The sequence below is a fragment of the Notolepis coatsorum genome (assembly GCF_963971535.1).
Source record: "Notolepis coatsorum genome assembly, chromosome: 4".
Taxonomy (NCBI): domain Eukaryota; kingdom Metazoa; phylum Chordata; class Actinopteri; order Aulopiformes; family Paralepididae; genus Notolepis; species Notolepis coatsorum.
This window is the reverse complement of record NC_140168.1, coordinates 96,028,363-96,048,862: the sequence shown is the minus strand read 5'-3', so window position 1 is coordinate 96,048,862 and position 20,500 is coordinate 96,028,363. Positions and strand designations below refer to the sequence as shown.

General features: G+C 46.5%; 1 protein-coding gene across 3 annotated transcripts in view; it reads left to right on the top strand.

Annotated features, from left to right (window-relative positions):
• The window catches only part of matn1 (matrilin 1), an 86,052-nt gene that overhangs the window by 34,700 nt on the left and 30,852 nt on the right, over nt 1–20,500 (top strand). For all 3 annotated transcript variants that reach the window (XM_084312606.1, XM_084312607.1, XM_084312605.1), the window contains exon 2: nt 16,166–16,309. In XM_084312606.1, the coding sequence (XP_084168732.1) occupies nt 16,222–16,309 (88 nt within the window). In that variant the 5' untranslated portion in view covers nt 16,166–16,221. The remainder of the gene's footprint in view (nt 1–16,165; nt 16,310–20,500) is intronic.

The window sequence follows — 20,500 nt, the reverse complement described above, 5'->3', positions numbered from 1 at the left end:
TGCGGCAGGGGTGCCTGCTCTCACCCTTTCTTTTCCTCCTCTGTATAGACTGGGTGATGAAAGAAACAACCAGCAACAGAAAAACCGGCATACAATGGAGCTTGACAGAGCAGCTGGAAGATCTGGATTTTGCTGATGACCTGGCACTACTGGCTCACACACATCAACAGATGCAGGAAAAATCGGGAAAACTGGAAGAAACTGCTGCTCTGCTCGGGCTCAAAATAAACTCATCCAAAACCAAAGTAATGCGTATCAACAGCAAGAACAACACACCCATAACCATGGAACAAAACCCATTAGAGGATGTAAACAGCTTCACTTACCTTGGAAGCATCATTTCTGTGGAAGGGGGTACGGAAGATGTCCAAGCCAGGATTGGAAAGGCAAGGACATCATTCAACATGCTAAACATCATCTGGAAGGCAAAAAACCTGTCACTCAAGACCAAGCTACAGATCTTCAACTCAAACGTAAAGACCACTCTACTATATGGCTCAGAATCCTGGAAAACCACCACCACTATACTCAACAAGCTACAGACCTTCACCAAGCGGTGCCTCAGACGCCTCCTGGGAATATACTGGCCCAACACCATCTCTAACGCCAACCTGTGGGAACTCACCAAACAGGACACAATAGAAATTCAAATCCGGAGGAGGAAGTGGAAGTGGATAGGTCACACACTCAGAAGAAAGAAATCAATCACAAAGCGGGCGCTGACATGGAACCCACAGGGCAGGAGGAAGAGAGGCAGACCAAAGACCGAAGAGGATGGAGGAGCTTCGTCGACGGCCTATGTTCCTTTGGGAATTTAAAGGCCTAAGTAAGTAAGTAATGTCAGAAGGATCCGCCCCCTTCCTGACAAAAGAAGCCACCCAACTTCTCGTCCAATCAACAGTCATCTCCCGCCTCGACTACTGCAATGCACTGCTTGCTGGCCTTCCGACCACTGCCACCAAGCCTCTTCAACTCATTCAGAATGCAGCCGCCCGCCTGATCTCAAACCTACCGAAGTCGGCCCATGTCACTCCACTTCTTAGAGACCTGCACTGGCTCCCCATTGCCGCACAAATCCGCTTCAAGGCCCTCGACCTGGCATATCGCAAAGGGAACGGCTCCCGCCTACCTCTGGTCAATGGTCTTTAACTACACACGCTCAAGACCCCTACGCTCTGCATCTTCTGGCCGCCTCAGACCCACCCCTATCCGAGCTCCGGGAGGGTCATCAAAAGAGAAGCCGCCTATTCTCAGTCATTGCCCCACAATGGTGGAACAAACTTCCCACCACAGTTAGGACAGCCGAAACCCAACCAATCTTTCGCCGTCAACTAAAGACACACTTCTTCAATCAATATCTGAAATAAAGAAATGTTAAAACCAAACTAACCTTACTGTCATGCACTTGTCCTAATATACTAACCTACATTGTAGCACTCAACACTTTGATGAACATTGTTACTCAGCTAATAGAGTTGTACCCTTCCTGCTGACTTGTCGTACAAAACTTGTAAGTCGCTTTGGATAAAAGCGTCAGCTAAATGACTAAATGTAAATGTACTTTAACAAAACTTTTAATCAGAGCAGCATAACTGGACCACATACCACTTTAACACAACCTTTAGAGGTCAATGGTTCAAGTAATGAATGCTCCCAAGCACTGGAATACACAAACATTGTGTAGAATGCATACTTTTACTTGAAATACTTAAGTACCTTCAATAGCAAATACTTCTCTACTTTTACTTAAGCCGAATTTGAATGGAGGGCTTTTACCAGAGTACTCATTTATCTGGGTATTTCTACTTTTACTTAATAAAGGAACTGAGTACTTTTGCCACCACTCCAGTCCCGGCGTGTTTGTGTTTGTCGTGCAGATTGAGGACGAGCCGTTACGTAACCTGTGTGTGTTTCTCTTTGTATGTACACTGCATGTCCATGTGTATTTGTGCGTATTATGTGTGCGTATGTTTACATTATGTGGATGTGTGTGTTTATGTATGTGGATGCATGTGTGTGTGTGTGTTTACATATGTGGATGTGTGTGTTTATGTATGTGGATGCATGTGTGTGTGTGTGTGTGTGTGTTTTCGTATGTGTATGCATGTGTGTGTGTGCATACTGTCTTATGTTATAAGCCACAGATGCAGCCAGTCCAGAAATAACATATCCCTTAATCTTTCATCTCCTATCCAATATACACACATTAACACACACACACACACACACACACACACACACACACACACACACACACACACACACACACACACACACACACACACACACACACACACACACACACACACACACACACACACACACACACACATACACACACACACACACACACACACACACACACACACATCTCTCTCTCTCTCTCTCTCTCTCCCTCACACACACACACACACACATTAACACACACTCTCATCTCTCTCTCTCTCTCTCTCTCTCTCTCCCTTACACACACACACACACAGGCAGATAAACACACACACTCACTCTCTCTCTCACACACACTTGCTGACACACACACATACATACACACACACTCACTCTCTCACATACACACACACTGGCAGACATAAACACACACACACACACTGGCAGATACACACACACTCACTCTCTCACATACACACACACTGGCAGACATAAACACACACACTGGCAGATAGACACACACACACACTCATTCTCTCTCTCTCTCTCTCACACACACACACACACACACACACACACACACACACACACACACACACACACACAGGCAGACAAACACACCAAACACACACTGATAGACATAAGCACACACACACACACACACACATTAGCAGACAAACACACACACACACACACACACATTAGCAGACAAACACACACACACACACACACACACATTAGCAGACAAACACACACACACACACACATTAGCAGACAAACACACACACACACACACACACACACACACATACACACACACACACATACACACACACACACACACACATTAGCAGACAAACACACACACACGCACACACACACACACACACAGCACAGCATGTTCAGTTCAGTAGGAAATCTGTCTGGCTAGTTACTGTACAGCCTCACCTCACATCCCCCTTCCTCACCCCCTCACCCCCCGCCCCCAGACTACCCCCTCAATTGCGGCTTGTTCAGGTGGTGTGTATGTGTGTGTGTGTGTGTGTGTGTGTGTGTGTGTGTGTGTGTGTGCGAGGGGGGGGCGCAGAGGAATGCAGGGTTGGGCCGGGTGGAGTGGGATGTTGAAGGGAAAAGAGGGGTCTCTGTTCAGTGTGTGTGTGTGTGTGTGTGTGTTTGTGTGTGTGTTGGACTTTATTGATGAAAGTGTGTTTTCTAACGATGTTGACTCCCGTGGGCCTCAGGGCCTCGCGTTACCCGCCGCCACGGAGGAGAGGAGGAGAAGAGAGAGGAGAGGAGAGGAAGAGAGGAAGAGAGGAAGAGAGGAGGAGGAGAGGAGAAGAGGAAGAGAGGAGGAGAGGAGGAGAGGAAGAGAGGAGGAGAGGAGGAGAGGAGGAGAGGAGAGAGGAGAGGAGGAGAAGAGGAGGAGAGGAGGAGGAGAGGAGGAGAGGAGGAGGAGAGGAGGAGAGGAGGAGAGGAGAAGAGAGGAGGAGAGGAGGAGAGGAGAGAGGACAGGAGGAGAGGAAGAGAGGAGGAGAGGAAGAGAGGAGGAGAGGAGGAGAGGAAGAGAGGAAGAGAGGAGGAGAGGAAGAGAGGAGGAGAAGAAGAGAGGAAGAGAGGAGGAGAGGAGGAGGGAAAAAGGCGAGAGGGACGTCCGCGAGGCGGAGAACGAGAGATGGAGGCGACTTTTCAATCCAATTTACAAACCGAGCGTCTTTTCATAAATTTTTGGCCGGAGCCCCAGAGGGCCGGTCTACAAGAGCAACTGTCTGACTGACCGGGGGGGGGGGGTCCAGCTGAGCTATAGGCTCGCCCATAGGGAGGTGTCGTCTGACGTCACTTTGGACCGCCCGCGAGGTCCACCCGTTTAGGGATTTATCATTGGGAAAAAGGATTATTGGCTATTGTAAGAATTCTGCCTCATGATGGGGAGGCTACATCAACTCGAGGGACACCAACAAGCTCAACAAGCTGGTGAGGAAGGCTAGCTCCGTGGTGGGAGTCAAGCTACCTAGACTAGATGTCTAGGTATCCTGGAGAACCCTTACCACCCTCTCTACGACGAGCTAGTCAAGATGAGAAGCACGTTCAGCCACAGACTCATACCCCCCCAACACTCAACTAACCGCCTCGGACAGTCCTTCATACCAGCGGCCATCAGGCTCCACAACAGTGGGCAGTGACTGCTGCCAGACATTGACCTAGAACTAATAGGAACCCAAGGAGGACAATAACACTACCTTAGGCATACTGCACCTTATGTGGATACTGTGATACTGTGAATAATGTATATTTCAGTTAGTTAGATAGTAAATTATAACACTACCTTATGCATACTGCACCTTATGTGACACTGTGAATACTGTGAATATATATTTCAGTTAGTTAGATAGTAAATTATATTGACCTATTTGTTTACACTGCTTGTGTTGTTTTTGCTACCTGTACCCCCCCCCTTCCCCCATGCTGCTATGATGCCTGAATTTCCCCAAGGGGATCAATAAAGGAATATCTTATCTTATCTTATCTTATGAACATTGGAAAGCTTTCCATGTCTACCACTAACATTATTGTTTAAACATTTTTGGTTGAAATAAAATTCTACGTAATTATTTTACGATTAATTGCGAATTGTTTCATGTTGAGCTATAGATTGTGGATGAATACACACAGAAAGGTACACCATGCCAATGTTCATGCTTTATTTGTTTTAAACGAGACGATTTAGAAATGGGCAATGGGGAAATACGTTGCAATTTTGCGAGGTGGACCGGCCGGAAACAGCACTGACGTAACCACTACAGCTCCCTATAGTCTTGATTTATACGGACCTATCGGTGCGGCGGGTGATGCTGATGTATGGTGATGAACGTCTTGGTGGAAATCTAGTTTGAGGAGGAGAGAAGCTGCTCATCCAAAGCCGTCTACGGCGGCGAAAGAAGGAATTATGAATTGAAAATGGGGGACCCTGATGTAAACAAGACGAAAGTCTTTCTCTGGTCTGCATCCCCTTAACAATTGTGTGTATTGAGTCATACTCAGTGATGCAGTGGTGATTTCATAAGTGGTTGCATGCTGTTTTAATGACGTCACATGCATGCACGCGCGCGCATGCGCATAAATGTTCCCTCGCGTGCGCACAGAACAGCTCCAACCAGCATTATGATTAGAATGAGCATAAATAGTAGGAAACATGTTTGTATAGGAAATTAGTTTTATGTAACGATTGGTGGTGCTAATGAAGGTGAGAACACAGTTTGCAGACAAGGGAGAAGGAACGAGGCAGAGATGAGGGGTGAAGCTTAAAGGGGAACTCCACTATTTTGGGAAATTAGCTTATTTAACATCTTCCCTGGAGTTAGACAAGAAGATACATACCTTTTTTGTCTCTGTGCGTGCATTTTAGCTTTGGGAATAGACGCTCCGTTAGCATAGCTTAGCTTCATCACTGGAAGTGAGGCAGGACAGTAGCCTTACAGTGCCTTACAGTGTATTGCAAGGTCTGACATTGACCAAATTTGATATGCATGACCTTGGTGGGCTCTAGGTCAACTCCTGAAAAGGGGGTCAATGTCAGACCTTGCAATCAAAAGTTAGGGGGCGCACTGAAATTATGGCAAGGGTTATTAGCCCCCTAACTTTTGATTGCAAAGTCTGACATTGACCCCCTTTGCAGGAGTTGACCTAGAGCCCACCAAGGTCATGCATATCAAGTTTGGTCAATGTCAGACCTTGCAATACACTGTAAGGCACTGTAAGGCTACTGTCCTGCCTCACTTCCAGTGATGAAGCTAAGCTATGCTAACGGAGCGTCTATTCCCAAAGCTAAAATGCACGCACAGAGACAAAAAAGGTATGTATCTTCTTGTCTAACTCCAGGGAAGATGTTAAATAAGCAAATTTCCCAAAATAGTGGAGTTATCCTTTAAAGAAGGGATATTTACTACAACCAAAACAACAAAACAAAGGAGGCACAGCCGGGCTGGCTCTGGAACAAACACGGACTGATCACAAAAAACAAAGAGCACCAAACAAAGCTAACAAAACAAACAGAAGAACAAGCTCACTGACTGGACAACAACTCACATGATAGGACATAGGCACGATACGGGAACAACACGGGGTACTGGAGGAAATGACACCACAAGGAAGTGAGGACAGACCCACCCTTAAATACAAAGACTAATTACAATGATTACTAATGGAAAACAGCTGGGGGAAGAAGGCACTAGAACTAATACAATAATCAACAATACTGGAACAAGGACTAGGCTAAATACAAAAACACAGAATCAGAATGCCAACACAGAGAACACCTAAACAGACAACACTTGTAACATAGAGACTAATTGCCACAGCAGAATGTTATTAATATGACCAAGCAGGATCAATGTTGACTGCATCGTCTGCAGGTGACCGCTAGATGGCGATATGACACAACTGTCAACTCTTTGCCTGGGGCATTCTCTCTCCCAGACATGAGCTGGGCCCTCATGCATCAACGTGTTCTACGCACAGATCTGTGCTTACCCTGTGCGTACGATCATTTCTAAGCAAAGAGTGGGATTCATCAATTTGAACTTGAACTTGACTTCGTGCGTACATCTACGCACAGGTCAGACCTGGCGTACCTAGCGCCCAGTGGTAGAATATATTATTACAACAAGGAAATGAGCTTCTGTGCATAATAACACTGGCACGTTCTGTACGAACCGTAGTTCATTATAGTTCATTGTAAAATAGCAACAGTAGTGTAATTATGGTCAAAACCCTATAAATAGCATTTGGAATAATAGATCTTTCTCTCAGAATGAATGCAGCATGGTTTATATAGCGTTATCGGAATATACGGGGTGTAGGCTACTGACTGACTGCGCTCCGCGTAGCTTGATTGATTGATTGATTGAAAAGTTTATTAACAGATTGCAGAATGGGTACAGTACAGTACAGCTCAGTACATACAATTGTTAAGGGGATGCAGACCAGAGAAAGACTTTCGTCTTGTTTACATCAGGTGTTTCTGTATGCTGTATACAGTATTCAAATAATAATGACACGGGTGTGTTGTTAAGTCATGTAATAATAAACTGACGTAACATCTTCCCGAGCACGGGTGTAAACATCACAGGCCTCACTAGAGGATTGCCGATGGCATCGATCAACCTAGGTCTGGAACATCTTCCTTTTCCAAGTGAACTAACACATTTGAACAAGTGCTAAACTGTATGGTAACAACACATTTGAACGTAGTGCAAAATCTCAGTTTCCAAATTAACCAAAGATGGTTAACAACAACAGCATTGAACAAACAGTATGTTTTACAGTATCTTTTCTTTTTTTCCTTTTTTTTTTTTTTTACAACAACAGCTACATCACATTTATCACATAGTGAGTTTCTGAGGTGGTTTAGATAGCCGTCCAACCCTTGTGTAAGTGCGCCCATCTGAAAGCGGGGCACTGACTGGGCCAGAAAAGGCCTTGGGTGAGAGTCTGACCGGGCTTGGTGGCTCAGTCACCGCTGGGAGAGCCTCTACAGTCTCTGGAGCAGAAATATCCGGAGCTCGTGCTGCCTCAGGCCCATTTGTTTCGTGTGTGTCCCTCGCCGTTGGCTCAGCTACTCTGAGGTCTACTCTGTTACGACGGTACAGGTAGCCCTCAACATTAACCAGATACGACCTTGGCGCCACCCTTTGGAGGCAGGTCCCGACTCTCCATTGGCCAGTGTTATCACCCGGCAGGGGTTTCATCCTGACAGCCTCCCCGACTTCCAGCTCCGGCAAATCCCGGGCAGATCTGTCATAGTAGGATTTCGCAAGTTGCTTCCTGTGGCGCAACTTTTCCGTGACCCCCAACACAACCGCTGGTTCGAGGAGCCTGTTCGTAGCCGGGATGGACGTCTTCAGTCGGCGGGACATGAGGCGTTGTGCCGGGCTGCTTCCCATGTTTTCAGTGGGAGTGTTCCTCCAGTGCAGTATGGCCTTCCATGGGTCATCACCATCATGCGCGGCTTTGCGCAGTAGATTCTTCGCAATCTTCACAGCAGACTCCGCCTTGCCGTTCGCCCTCGGGTATCTTGGAGAGGAAGTCACATGCTCGAACTCCCATTCGGAGGCAAAGCGTTTGAACTGAGCGGTAAACTGAGGGCCGTTGTCTGTAATGACCCTTTCTGGTTGGCCATTTCGTGCGAATTGTGCTTTACATCGCTTGATGATTGTCTCTGCGGCCATGTCGGGGAGGAGCTCAATCTCCCAAAAATCTGAATAGTGATCGACTATGAGAAGGTAATCCTTCTGCCTGTGGCTGAACAAGTCCATACTTAAGATTTGCCACGGCCTGGTAGGTAGCTCATGTGAGAGCATTGTCTCCCTCTGCTGGTTGTGGGCATACACATTGCAGGTTGAGCAGGTGCTCACAAAGTCCTTTATTTCTGTCTGCATGTTGGGCCAATACAGAGTCTCATGAGCGTGTCGGTAGCATGCTTCTCCTCCTATGTGACTCGAATGTATGCGTGTCAGCATCTCTGGGCGCAGAGACTTTGGGATGACTACTTTCTGCCCACGGAAAATAATTCCATTCTGCACACTGATCTCGTCCCTGAAAGGCCAGTACTCTCTAGCGATGATAGGTGCTTCTTCCTTTACCTCTGGCCAGCCGACTAGAACTGTGTTCTTCAGTGCCTGCAGACACTCATCTCGGTCGGTGTGCTGCCTGATTTGCTCCAGACGCTGGCTACTCACATTCAAGTAGTCCGCCTGATTCACACACTGCACATCCTCTTGTTCCTGCTGCAGAGAACAGATGGCGTGTCGCTGGTATATTGTTCCTCTGCCAGCGCAATCTGCTGTAGCCCTGCTGAGTGTGTCACTGATGAACATTTCCGGGCCTGGTTTGTAGATGACCCTCAGGTCATAGCTCTGCAGAGTCATGAGCATACTCTGAAGTCTCTTGGGTGCATTTAGGAGCGGCTTGCTGAAGATGGAAATCAGAGGCTTATGGTCTGTTTCTGCTGTGATTGGGTCGCGGCCGTATAGGTAATGATGGAACCTCTGGCAGGCGAAAACAATGCTGAGACACTCTTTTTCAATCTGCGCATAGTTCTTTTCCGTGGGGTTCAGAGCCCTCGAGGCAAATGCGACTGGCTGGCCTTCCTGCATGAGGCAGCACCCGAGACCGCTCTGACTGGCATCGCTCTGGACTGTGATTGGCTTAGTCACATCATAGTAGCGCAGGACGGGCATGGTCGTAGCCAGTGACTTGAGCTCACGAACCGCTGTCTCATGTTTAGGCAGCCAGTGCCAGGGCGTGTCCTTGTCCAGCAGGCGTCGCAGCGGCTCGCAGACACTTGATAGATGCGGCATGAACTTGGCCAAGTAGTTGGCAAAACCAATGAGACGCTGTACACCTTTGGCGTCCGTCGGGTTGGGCATGTCGCTGATGGCTCTCACCTTCTCCGGGTCAGGCTTTAGCCCTGCAGATGAGAGGATGTGGCCATGAAACTGCACCTCGGCCACCTTGAACTGCAGCTTCTTCACGCCTAGACGCAGTTTGACCTCGCGGCAGCGCTCCATCAACGCCACAAGCTTGGCGTCGTGGTCACTCTCAGCCTCCTTGTCTGTGTCCCCGCAGCCCACGACCAGGATGTCATCTGCGATGGGCTCGATGCCTTTCAGACCGGCCAGGAGTTCATGCTGCTTACGCTGATACACCTCGGGTGCCACGGAAACTCCGAATGGTAGCTTGAGCCACCGCTTCCTCCCCCAGGGGGTCCAGAACGTGGTCATGAGACTGCTCTCATCGTCCAATTTGCACTGCAAGAATGCATCCCGGGCATCCACTAAGGTGAAGACTCTGGCCTTCGGCAGTTTGTACAAGACGTCCTCCAAGGTAGGCATGATGTAGTGCGAACGTTTTAGAGCCTTGTTCAGAAACTTTGGATCAATACATATTCTCAGTTTCTCTGGCTTCTTCACAATCACCATGTTGCTAATCCAATCTGTAGGGTCTGTGACCGGCGCCATGTGGCCATCAGCCTCATACTTGTCCAGCTGGGCCTTGACTGCTGCTTTCATTGCGATGGGGACGTTTCGAGGGGCGCTCTGAACTGCAGGAACATTGGGATCCAAGTCAAAGTGGACCTCCCCCGGGACAGATCAATCGATTCTCCTTCTTCCTGTTTGCAACTCCCGAAAACGTACCTCTCATAGATAGTGTTCTTGGCTGGCTTGAAATACTTCTCCAATTCGTCCAGTATGACGGCGGGATCCCCTTGACCGTCTACAGAGAGGTTCAGGTTATGCCGGTAAATGTGTCGGCATTCACTTCCCATCGCGCTCCGTAGGGTTGCAGCTTGTATTCTTTTGTCCTTATCCAATATGCCCGTGACGAGTACATAGTCTTCATATTCGGACCGAAAAATCTCCCAATTGACGCTCCAATCGCCTGTGAAGCTCATCGGAGACGGTGGTGGAAAATTAACGTTAGCCGCCATGCTAGCTGCCGCTGGTGAGCTCCTGGGTAACGTTACTCTCTCACTTTCGTCCTGGCTCTCTCGTTCAGTAGATGAACCGCTGCTGGAGTCCGAATCCGACATAAACTAGTCTTCAACAAATAAAATACTAGTTCCAGCTTCTGACACCATGTTTCTGTATGCTGTATACAGTATTCAAATAATAATGACACGGACGCGGTGTGTTGTTAAGTCATGTAATAATAAACTGACGTAACATCTTCCCGAGCACGGGTGTAAACATCACAGGCCTCACTAGAGGATTGCCGATGGCATCGATCAACCTAGGTCTGGAACCTAGGTCCCCCATTTTCAATTCATCATAAATCATAAAGCTCAACTCGTTATTATTTTGCGCACAGACCGCAGAAACACGGGAACGTTTTGATTATATTTAAAAGGCTTTACGTTAAACGAAACCAGTGGAACTTCGAAGCTGTAAGCAGAATACAAGTCATATGAATATAGTGTTCTTCCCCCTTCTTACTGTATAAGAAAGAATAGAAAACGCATTGCAATGACACTATAGTGGACAGACTATGTATATGATGGGATTCAAGTTCGCGTTTTTGTTGCTCATAGGCATGCTGTCAGAGTATGATATCTTAATCAAACATTCTAGAACATTTGTCGTCACAGATCATGTCCTAATAGAACATAGGCTATGGCATGGATCGTGATATTGTGTGGACTGTTATTATTATTACTGTACGGCGGTACCACCCATTGTGACAGCAGCCTTGAGTCCCGCACACAAACATGATGGAATTCAAGTTCATGTATTGAAAGGCAGGATACATCATACATGCAGTGAGATTCATTGTTCTTGTACATGCTCTCGTATTATATTGTTTATATAGGCTACCCAATACTGACATCAAAATAGATTGTAGTATGCCTCTAGAAATCATATGCAGCAGGTAGACAATTTACGGGAGATCCATCGCGATTTGGAATAGAATTGAGGAGAACTTTAATCCGTGGGTATTAATCAAACAACACGGGAAAAGGCAGTCATATTCCAGCGCGGTCTTTATTAGCCGACAACAAAATAGATGCCTCTAAAAATCATATAGCCAATCGAACACAACTAATAAAGGCATTCATACAGCACGGTTATAATGACACACAACCAACGCCAAACAGTGGTCAACGAACGGTCTTTATTAGTATTTTGAGCTGTCCAGGCAGAATTGCAGCAATGGTTTTAGGGAGCCGTTGATATCTGACATCACCGTTTACAAGTCCGCCTTTTATTTATCCCATAAATCATAATACGCGATAGTGTCTTCTTGGTTCGACAGCAGTGAATTCTCCGTGGAGTTTCTCGGAGTCCCGCTCGGGTCGGTCCATTATTTCACATCCCATGGGGGGTGTTTCCTCATTTTCATGACCATATATGGATAATCATGCACGAGCATTGACGGTAGAACAAAGTGGTATTCATCAACACGGCAGGGCATAGAGCCTGCTTACGCACGTGTGATGAATGCCGACTTCCCTGTGCGTGCGCTAGTTCTACATTCCGTGCTTACGTGTGGAAGTAGGTCAAGTTCTACGTCCACGTTGATGCATGAGGGCCCTGGTCTGGGAGTGTGACAGTTTTAGTTTAGTTTTTGTAAATATTGCCTTGAAATAGAGAAGCTGAAAAAGGTAGCAGGATGTACAGTAGCATTCAATATATAAAGAAATTATATTGTCAACAGATATGGTTGAAAAACAAAGAATGTTTTAAATGTAATTGTAGATACAATATTGTAGTTGCAATATCTTTAATTGAATTAACAAAAACTAGAAAAGTAAATACAAACTAAATTAACAATGTAACTTACAGTTTACAGAAGGACAGTTTCCTTCTAAAGCACAACTTAAGAAATGTCTCATCCTTAGGGCGGCTGGGTGGCGCAGCAGACTAAGCGCTCGTCACCAATGCGAGAGACACTGGTATCGAATCCGGCTGTCAGCGTTGCCTCCGGCTTGGCCGGCCGTCATACTGGCTCAATTGGCAGAGTCAGCGGGAGGGAAGCCGTTGGGTGGTAATCTGGTCGTTGTAAACAGCGACTCCTAGAGGTCTGTCAGGGCGCCTGCACAGCGAGGAAGGGAGATGGCGAGGGTAGTGTGAGCCTCCCACACTTTACACCTCATCAATGAGAGTCCGCGCTGGCAGGTGAAAAGAAGTGGCTGGCTGACTCTGCATGTATCGGAGGGGACATGTGATAGTATCTATCAACCCTCCCTAGACCGGCCAGTGGGGGGCACATGCGAGCAATGACCAGGAAGGGGGGGGGGGAATTGGCATGACTAAATTGGGATGGGAGAACTAACACAGAAAAACAGGAGGAGAAAAAGTGGATAAAAAAAAAAAAAGTCTCATCCTTGCAGTCGGGACCATTTGCCACATAGTGAGAGGTTCCACAGCTCAAGCAAACCCGCACCAATTGGTACAGGGCTTGTATTTTGGTTTTGCTCTTCTCGTTCTTTGTTATGCTATTGTTATGCAAAGACAAGTAGCTAGGTGAGTACCGGTACTTGGCGCACGGCACGCCAAGTCGAGTGAAAGTTGTGAATGCATTTTTGTGTGCACGCGCGTGGAATGTGGCCTTAGCACTGCACCCAGCCGTACTGTATTGTACCCATTCTGCAATCTGTTAAATAAAGTTTTCATTCATTCAATACCACTACCACATTAATAATAATAAAATAATAATAAATCACATTTCTATAGTGCCTTTCAGGAAACCCAAGGTCGCTTCACAATCAAGAGGGCTAGGGAAAGGGGGCAATAGGGGAAAAGGGGGGGGGGGGGTTGAGGGCAGGTAAGGGATAATGAACCTAATCTAACTAATGGGGAAAAGCCTTGGTGAAAAGGTGTGTTTTGAGATCAATTTTTAAGGCGTTGCGGATTTCAGGGGGGAGAGAATTCCAGAGGGTAGGAGACGCCACGCTGAAGGCTCTGTCACCGAAAGTCCGCAACCGGTTAACCGTCTGTAGTGTGGTAGTGAAAGGGTTAACCTTCTGTAGTGTGGTTGTGAAAGGGTTAACCCTTTGTCCTGTGGCAGTGAAAGGGTTAACCTTCTCTATTGTTGCAGTGAAAGGGTTAACCCTTTGTCATGTGGCAGTGAAAGGGTTAACCATCCGTATTGTCGCAGTGAAATGTTTAACCCTTTGTCGTGTGGCAGTGAAAGGGTTAACCTTCTGTAGTGTAGCAGTGAAAGGATTAACCCTTTGTCATGTGGCAGTGAAAGGGTTAACCTTCTGTATTGTTGCAGTGAAAGGGTTAACCCTTTGTTGTGTGGCAGTGAAAGTGTTAACCTTCTGTAGTGTGGCAGTGAAAGGGTTAACCCTTTGTCATGTGGTAGTGAAAGGATTAACCTTCTGTATTGTCGCAGTGAAAGGGTTAACCCTTTGGTAGTGTGGCAGTGAAAGGGTTAACCTTCTGTATTGTCGCAGTGAAAGGTTTAACCCTTTGTCGTGTGGCAGTGAAAGGGTTAACCTTCTGTAGTGTAGCAGTGAAAGGATTAACCCTTTGGCATGTGGTAGTGAAAGGATTAACCTTCTGTATTGTCGCAGTGAAAGGGTTAACCCTTTGGTAGTGTGGCAGTGAAAGGGTTAACCTTCTGTATTGTCGCAGTGAAAGGGTTAACCCTAAGGGTTAACCTTCTGCAGTGTAGCAGTGAAAGGGTTAACCCTTTGGTAGTGTGGCAGTGAAAGGGTTTTTACCAAAGAAACACCTAAAGGTGTCGGTCTGAATGTCAACGTGTATAAACCTACTCCTGAGTGAAGTGTGTGAGGAAGCCTTAACTTTAGACAGAAGGAAGGTGGAAGCAAAGGGACATATGATGCTGAAGTATTGGAACGGGGCCGATGCGTGAGAAGAGGGATGAGAGAATGACGCGTCAGAATGACAAACCCCCCCCCCCCCCCCCCCCCCCTCTCTTAGTTGGTTTGGTCCGACCAAGACTTTGTGTTAGTTAGGCCATTACCGATTTTTCTTCTTCTTCTTCTTCTTCTTCTTCTTCTTCTTCTTCTTCTTCTTCTTCTTCTTCTTCTTCTTCTTCTTCTTCTTCTTCTTCTTCTTCTTCTTCTTCTTCTTCTTCTTCTTCTTCTTCTTCTTCTTCTTCTTCTTCATGCTGAATGAGTTATTTCCTGAGAAAGAACGCTAAGAGTTATTTCCCACGTGGGTGCGTATAGGAAAACAACAATTTCACAGATCCGTCATTCAAGTCTTAGTACGAATCGATTACTAGTCGACGAGGAATGAAAAGGACACGACCGTACACACAACGTGCGAAAGATGCGTATGATCTCCACGTCAACCGGGAACACATTATAATTCACTGGCCTGAGAAGCCGTTACACAACAACAACACACCGGCTCAGACTTGTGAAACACACGTGCGGCTCTATGCCTGGCGTCTCGACGCACACCGTGTGGCAGGAACACTGCGCGCTTGTGTGCGGAGCGGCTCTCGCTCTCCTCCTCACTTCCGCCCCATAAATGTGTGTTTGCTATACGAGCATTACGAGGGAACGCGGGGAGAAAAGAGGAATTCATGTTGGTGTTTATTTGAGCTTTGGCCAAATCCAGCCATTGGCCCGCACCCCCCACTCACCCAACCCCAGTAGCTCCTGTGTCCCCAGCCAGCCACACACACACACACGCACACGCTCACAAATTCACATTCATACTGTATACACACACAGACAAGGGACTCAAGCATGCACATATATGGCACAGAGTTACCCCGACTCTACATACACACACACACACACACATACTGTATGGCATAGCATTACCTTAACTCTACACACACGCACACTCACAAATTCACATTCATACTGTTTACACACACAAGGGACTCAGGCTGCACACATTCATATTCATGATGAATTGAAAATGGGGGACCCTGATGTAAACAAGACGAAAGTCTTTCTCTGGTCTGCATCCCCTTAACAATTGTGTGTATTGAGCCGTACTGTATTGTACCCGTTCTGCAATCTGTTAATAAAGTTTTCAATCAATCAATCAATCAATCAATCAATCAATCAATCAATCAATCAATCAATCAATCAATATGGCACAAAGTTACCCCAACTCTACACACACACACACACACACACACACACACACACACACACACACACACACACACACACACACACGTATGCATATGCATACATACCTGTCCATCCTACCCATATCAAGGTGTGTTTGTCTTTCCCTGCCCACCGTTTCGGTCCTCCCAAAGCAGGTATTTCCCCCTTTCGGACCCACAGACACACGCACACACACACACACACACACACACACACACACAGGAGCCATAGAGGCGGGCAGTGTGTGTGAGTGTGTGTGAAGCGCTTGCATTGATAACCAGGTACTGAGAGAGTCAGTCTCACTTTGTGGCCGTCCCCTCTCTCTCTCTCTCTCTCTCTCTCTCTCTCTCTCTCTCTCTCTCTCCTCCTCCTCCTCTCCCGCCTGGCCTCTCACTCTAGGACTGCCCGTGGACACGCTCGGACCTTCTCACTCTCTCATCATCACCGCCATCGCCATGACGCCCACGCCGCCACTGCTCCTGCTGCTGCTGGGCCTTGTAGGGGCTCAGACCACCATAGATGTCCGCACGGCCGCCGCCATGGGTAAGAACGATGACCTTTTAACCTCTTAGTGCGCTAATCCCTCAACCCCCCCCCCCCCCCCCCCGGGAGACTTAACCCATAGTTCAAACCCCCAAGGCCTGATGTTGTTGTTGTTGTTGTGGATTAAGTCTCCCCCCGAACCCTATAATCCCTACATCTTACTTGCCGACCTTAACCCTCCATCCCAGAGGTGGTTTTATGGAAGGGTGCCCGGCCGACAGACCTCTGGGTTTTAGCCGCTGACGGGAGACGAGACCACATGACGAGTCGCCCCCTCCAGACTTAAAGACTTAAAGACGGCTCTCTTCGCCGCGAGGGACCAGAGTAGTTTAAACGGTGGTTTTCCTGTCTGTACTCGAAAAACAAGATAAATGGAGCTGAATGAACTGAACTGACAGAGAGAGAGAGCTATAGATACGCTTGGAAGGAAAGGAACAGGAGAAAGTGGAAGTTGTTCATCCAGCCTAATTACTTCACCGGCAGCCAACGCAGCTTGAGCTAAAGGCTCTACTCAGCTTGAGCTAAAGGCTCTACTCAGCTTGAGCTAAAGGCTCTACTCAGCCTGCTAAACTGCTTCCTAGATGTTTTTATTTGCTGTCTTTTAAATTAAATCAATTCCACATGGAACCCCCCCCCCCCATGGCAGTATTTCGATGTAACCGCGTGGTTTGTGGTGTATTCCTAACCGGCGGTGGCGGCTGGCCTGTGTGGGTGTGTGTGCGTGTGTGTGTGGGTGTGTGTGTGGGTGTGGGTGTGCGTTCTCAGATGATTGAGGTAGGAAATGGACTGTGTAAATGGCTGCTGTGTGTACATTTACATGCGAGTATGTGTGTGTATGTGTGTGTGTGTGTGTGTGTGTGTGTGTGTGTGTGTGTGTGTGTGTGTGTGTGTGTGTGTGTGTGTGTGTGTGTGTGCTAGATGCAGGAGGTGGGGTAAAGCTGTCGGCGGGGTTAAGGAGGGGGAGAGGTGAAGGGAGAGAAAGGAGGTTGTGATGTTTCACAGGCGACGGGAATTTTACAGAACCGATGTCGAAATCTCTGTCTCTCTCTCTCTCTCTCTCTCCCGCTCTCTCTCTCTGTCTCTCTCTCTCCCGCTCTCTCTCTCTCTCTCCCGTTCTCTCTCTCCCGCTCTCTCTCTCTCTGTCTCTCTCACGGTTTGTGCTTTGAGAAAGTAAACTTTATGAGAGTTCTTAGGCTGGCGGGCCGCCAAAGGGTTTATTCCTCGCCCCCCACATAGAGTAGGCATCCTGACTGTCAGGGTTTTGTTATCATACAGCAGTTTGTGGGGCGGCGTGGCTCAGGGGTAGAGCGGGTCGTCCAATGATCGAAGGGTTGGTGGTTCGAATCCCGCTCAAGCCCATGTCTATCCCACTGCCGTTGTGTCCTTGGGCAAGACACTTAACCTACTTGCCTCGTATGAATGTGTATGCATGTGAATGAATGTTGGTGGTGGTCGGAGGGGCCGTAGGCGATGATTATTCGCCACGCTTCCGTGAGTCTGCCTCAGGGCAGCTCTGGCTGCAATTGTAGCTTACCACCACCGGTATGACTGTGTATGAACGAATAATGGACTCTGTGCACTCTGGGGTCACTGGGGTGTCATGAAGAGCGCTATATAAATCCAATCCATTATTATTATTATTAGTTATTACATCTCCGTGTTTGGTTTGTATGTAGTCTGCCTGAGATATACCCTCTGCGTCCTCCCTGCACACAGTCAAACTGCTCGTCCTCTCATCTGGTCTTACTCTCGTCCTCATCCCTCCTTTTCTTGCTTCCCTCTCCTCCCCTCCCTCTCTCTCTCTCTTGCCCTCTCCGCCCAGTTACTCTCTCTCTCTCTCTCTCTCTCTCTCCATCCATCCATCCATCCATCCATCCATCCCTTCTGTTTTTCTTTTCCCCCTGCCGTCTTCTCTCTCTGTACGTACAGGGAACGAGTCTCCACCCCTCATACCCCCCTCGCTCTCTTTCACTCTATTTCTCTCTCTTTCCCTGTATTTCTTATTCTCTCTATTTCTCTCTATTTCACTCTATTTCTCTCTTTTTCTCTCTCTTTCTCTCTCTCTCTCTTTACTAACTTAACTCTTTAGTTTCCACCCCCCTCTAAATTCCACAGCACATTAATAGATTTATAGACACATTTTATACAGGATACACACCGATACCAGTGGTGGAAAGTAACTAAGTATTTTTACTCAAGTACTGTACTTAAGTACAATTCATAGCTACTTGTACTTTATGTGAGTATTTTCATTTTAGGGAACTTTATACTTTTACTCCACTACATTTATCTGAACCCATCAGTTACTAGTTACTTTGAAGAAAAGGATTTTGCATAGCAAACATAATATATACAAAATAGAGAATTTTATGAAGATGATATGCTTTCACATTTGAAGCCTGTCAACTTCAAGAGGACGTAATCAGAGCAGCATAACTGGACCACATACCACTTTAACACAACCTTTAACACTTTGGATGCCACGCCATGTTTTCCTTTTTACCCCCTTGATGCCCAAACCCACTCCAATGTTAACTTTATATATCGCCTAATCTATGTTTTAAATTATGGCTATGTGTCTAATCTGACCGTCGCTTATCAAAGACAAATTTTCCAGTCAACATTGTCAAGGCAGATTGTTTTTTTATCGCTTCATTTCCGTTTGATAGCATTTTGAAAATCACTCGTTTTCGCGAAAAAAAACAACCCTATGATGATAATCGTCTTTTACTGGAATATTCCAGAACGTTGTCATTTGTCGGCCTATTTATGAATCGTTTTCAAATAAACGCTAGATGATCGATAGTATAATGTGTGCGCACGCACGCTCGTGCCGCACGCTGATAATCGCTGCTCTTATTTCCTGATGGCTTTTACAGTGAAACAGCAATATCACATATAGTGGAAACGCTTATATCTCCGTGAAAACTAGTCTGATTATCCTAAGACTGATAACATAGATTCCTTACCTGACATCAGATGGTATCCAAATGGTATATTCCAATTCCTGATCACCATTCTAAAAAATCGATAATTGTATTGATCCACCGTGTGTACAGTATAACACATATTCGCCGTGGCACCAAGGTTCCAGAATGAACTCTGGTAGACCCCGGTTACATCAGTGAGAAGTAAAATGTGGAGTCAGAAATCCGTTCTCCCATTCACTTTCATTGAGTCCAATCCAAAAGGGTGATTTACTATCTGGGAGACGATAGGGGGCGCTTTTTTCACATCTGAACGCCGGCGGTGCCTGGATCTCCAACGGTAGGCTCGCTTGATGCAATATGATTTCAGAACGCTAAGAATTTTTTTTTAAATAACTCTTGTGATGGGCATTCAACGGTCAGGGGGTACACCCGAGAAATCTCGGGCGTGGCATCCAAAGTGTTAAATCAGAGCAGCATAACTGGACCACATACCACTTTAACATAACCTTTAATCAGAGCAGCATAACTGGACCACATACCACTTTAACATGACCTTTAATCAGAGCAGCATAACTGGACCACATACCACTTTAACATAACCTTTAATCAGAGCAGCATAACTGGGCCACATACCACTTTAACATAACCTTTAACCAGAGCAGCATAACTGGACCACATACCACTTTAACATAACCTTTAATCAGAGCAGCATAACTGGACCACATACCACTTTAACATAACCTTTAATCAGAGCAGCATAACTGGACCACATACCACTTTAACATAACCTTTAATCAGAGCAGCATAACTGGACCACATACCACTTTAACATAACCTTTAAATCAGAGCAGCGTAACTGGACCACATACCACTTTAACACAACCTTTAATCAGAGCAGCGTAACTGGACCACATACCACTTTAACACAACCTTTAATCAGAGCAGCGTAACTGGACCACATACCACTTTAACACCAGAGCAGCGTAACTGGACCACATACCACTTTAACACAACCTTTAATCAGAGCAGCGTAACTGGACCACATACCACTTTAACACAACCTTTAATCAGAGCAGCGTAACTGGACCACATACCACTTTAACACAACCTATAGAGGTCAATGAATACACAAACGTTGTGTAGAATGTGTATTTTTACTTTAGATACTTAACTACATTCAATAGCAAAATACTTCTCTACTTTTTCTTAAGTCGAATTTGAATGGAGGACTTTCACTTTTACCAGAGTACTCATTTATCTG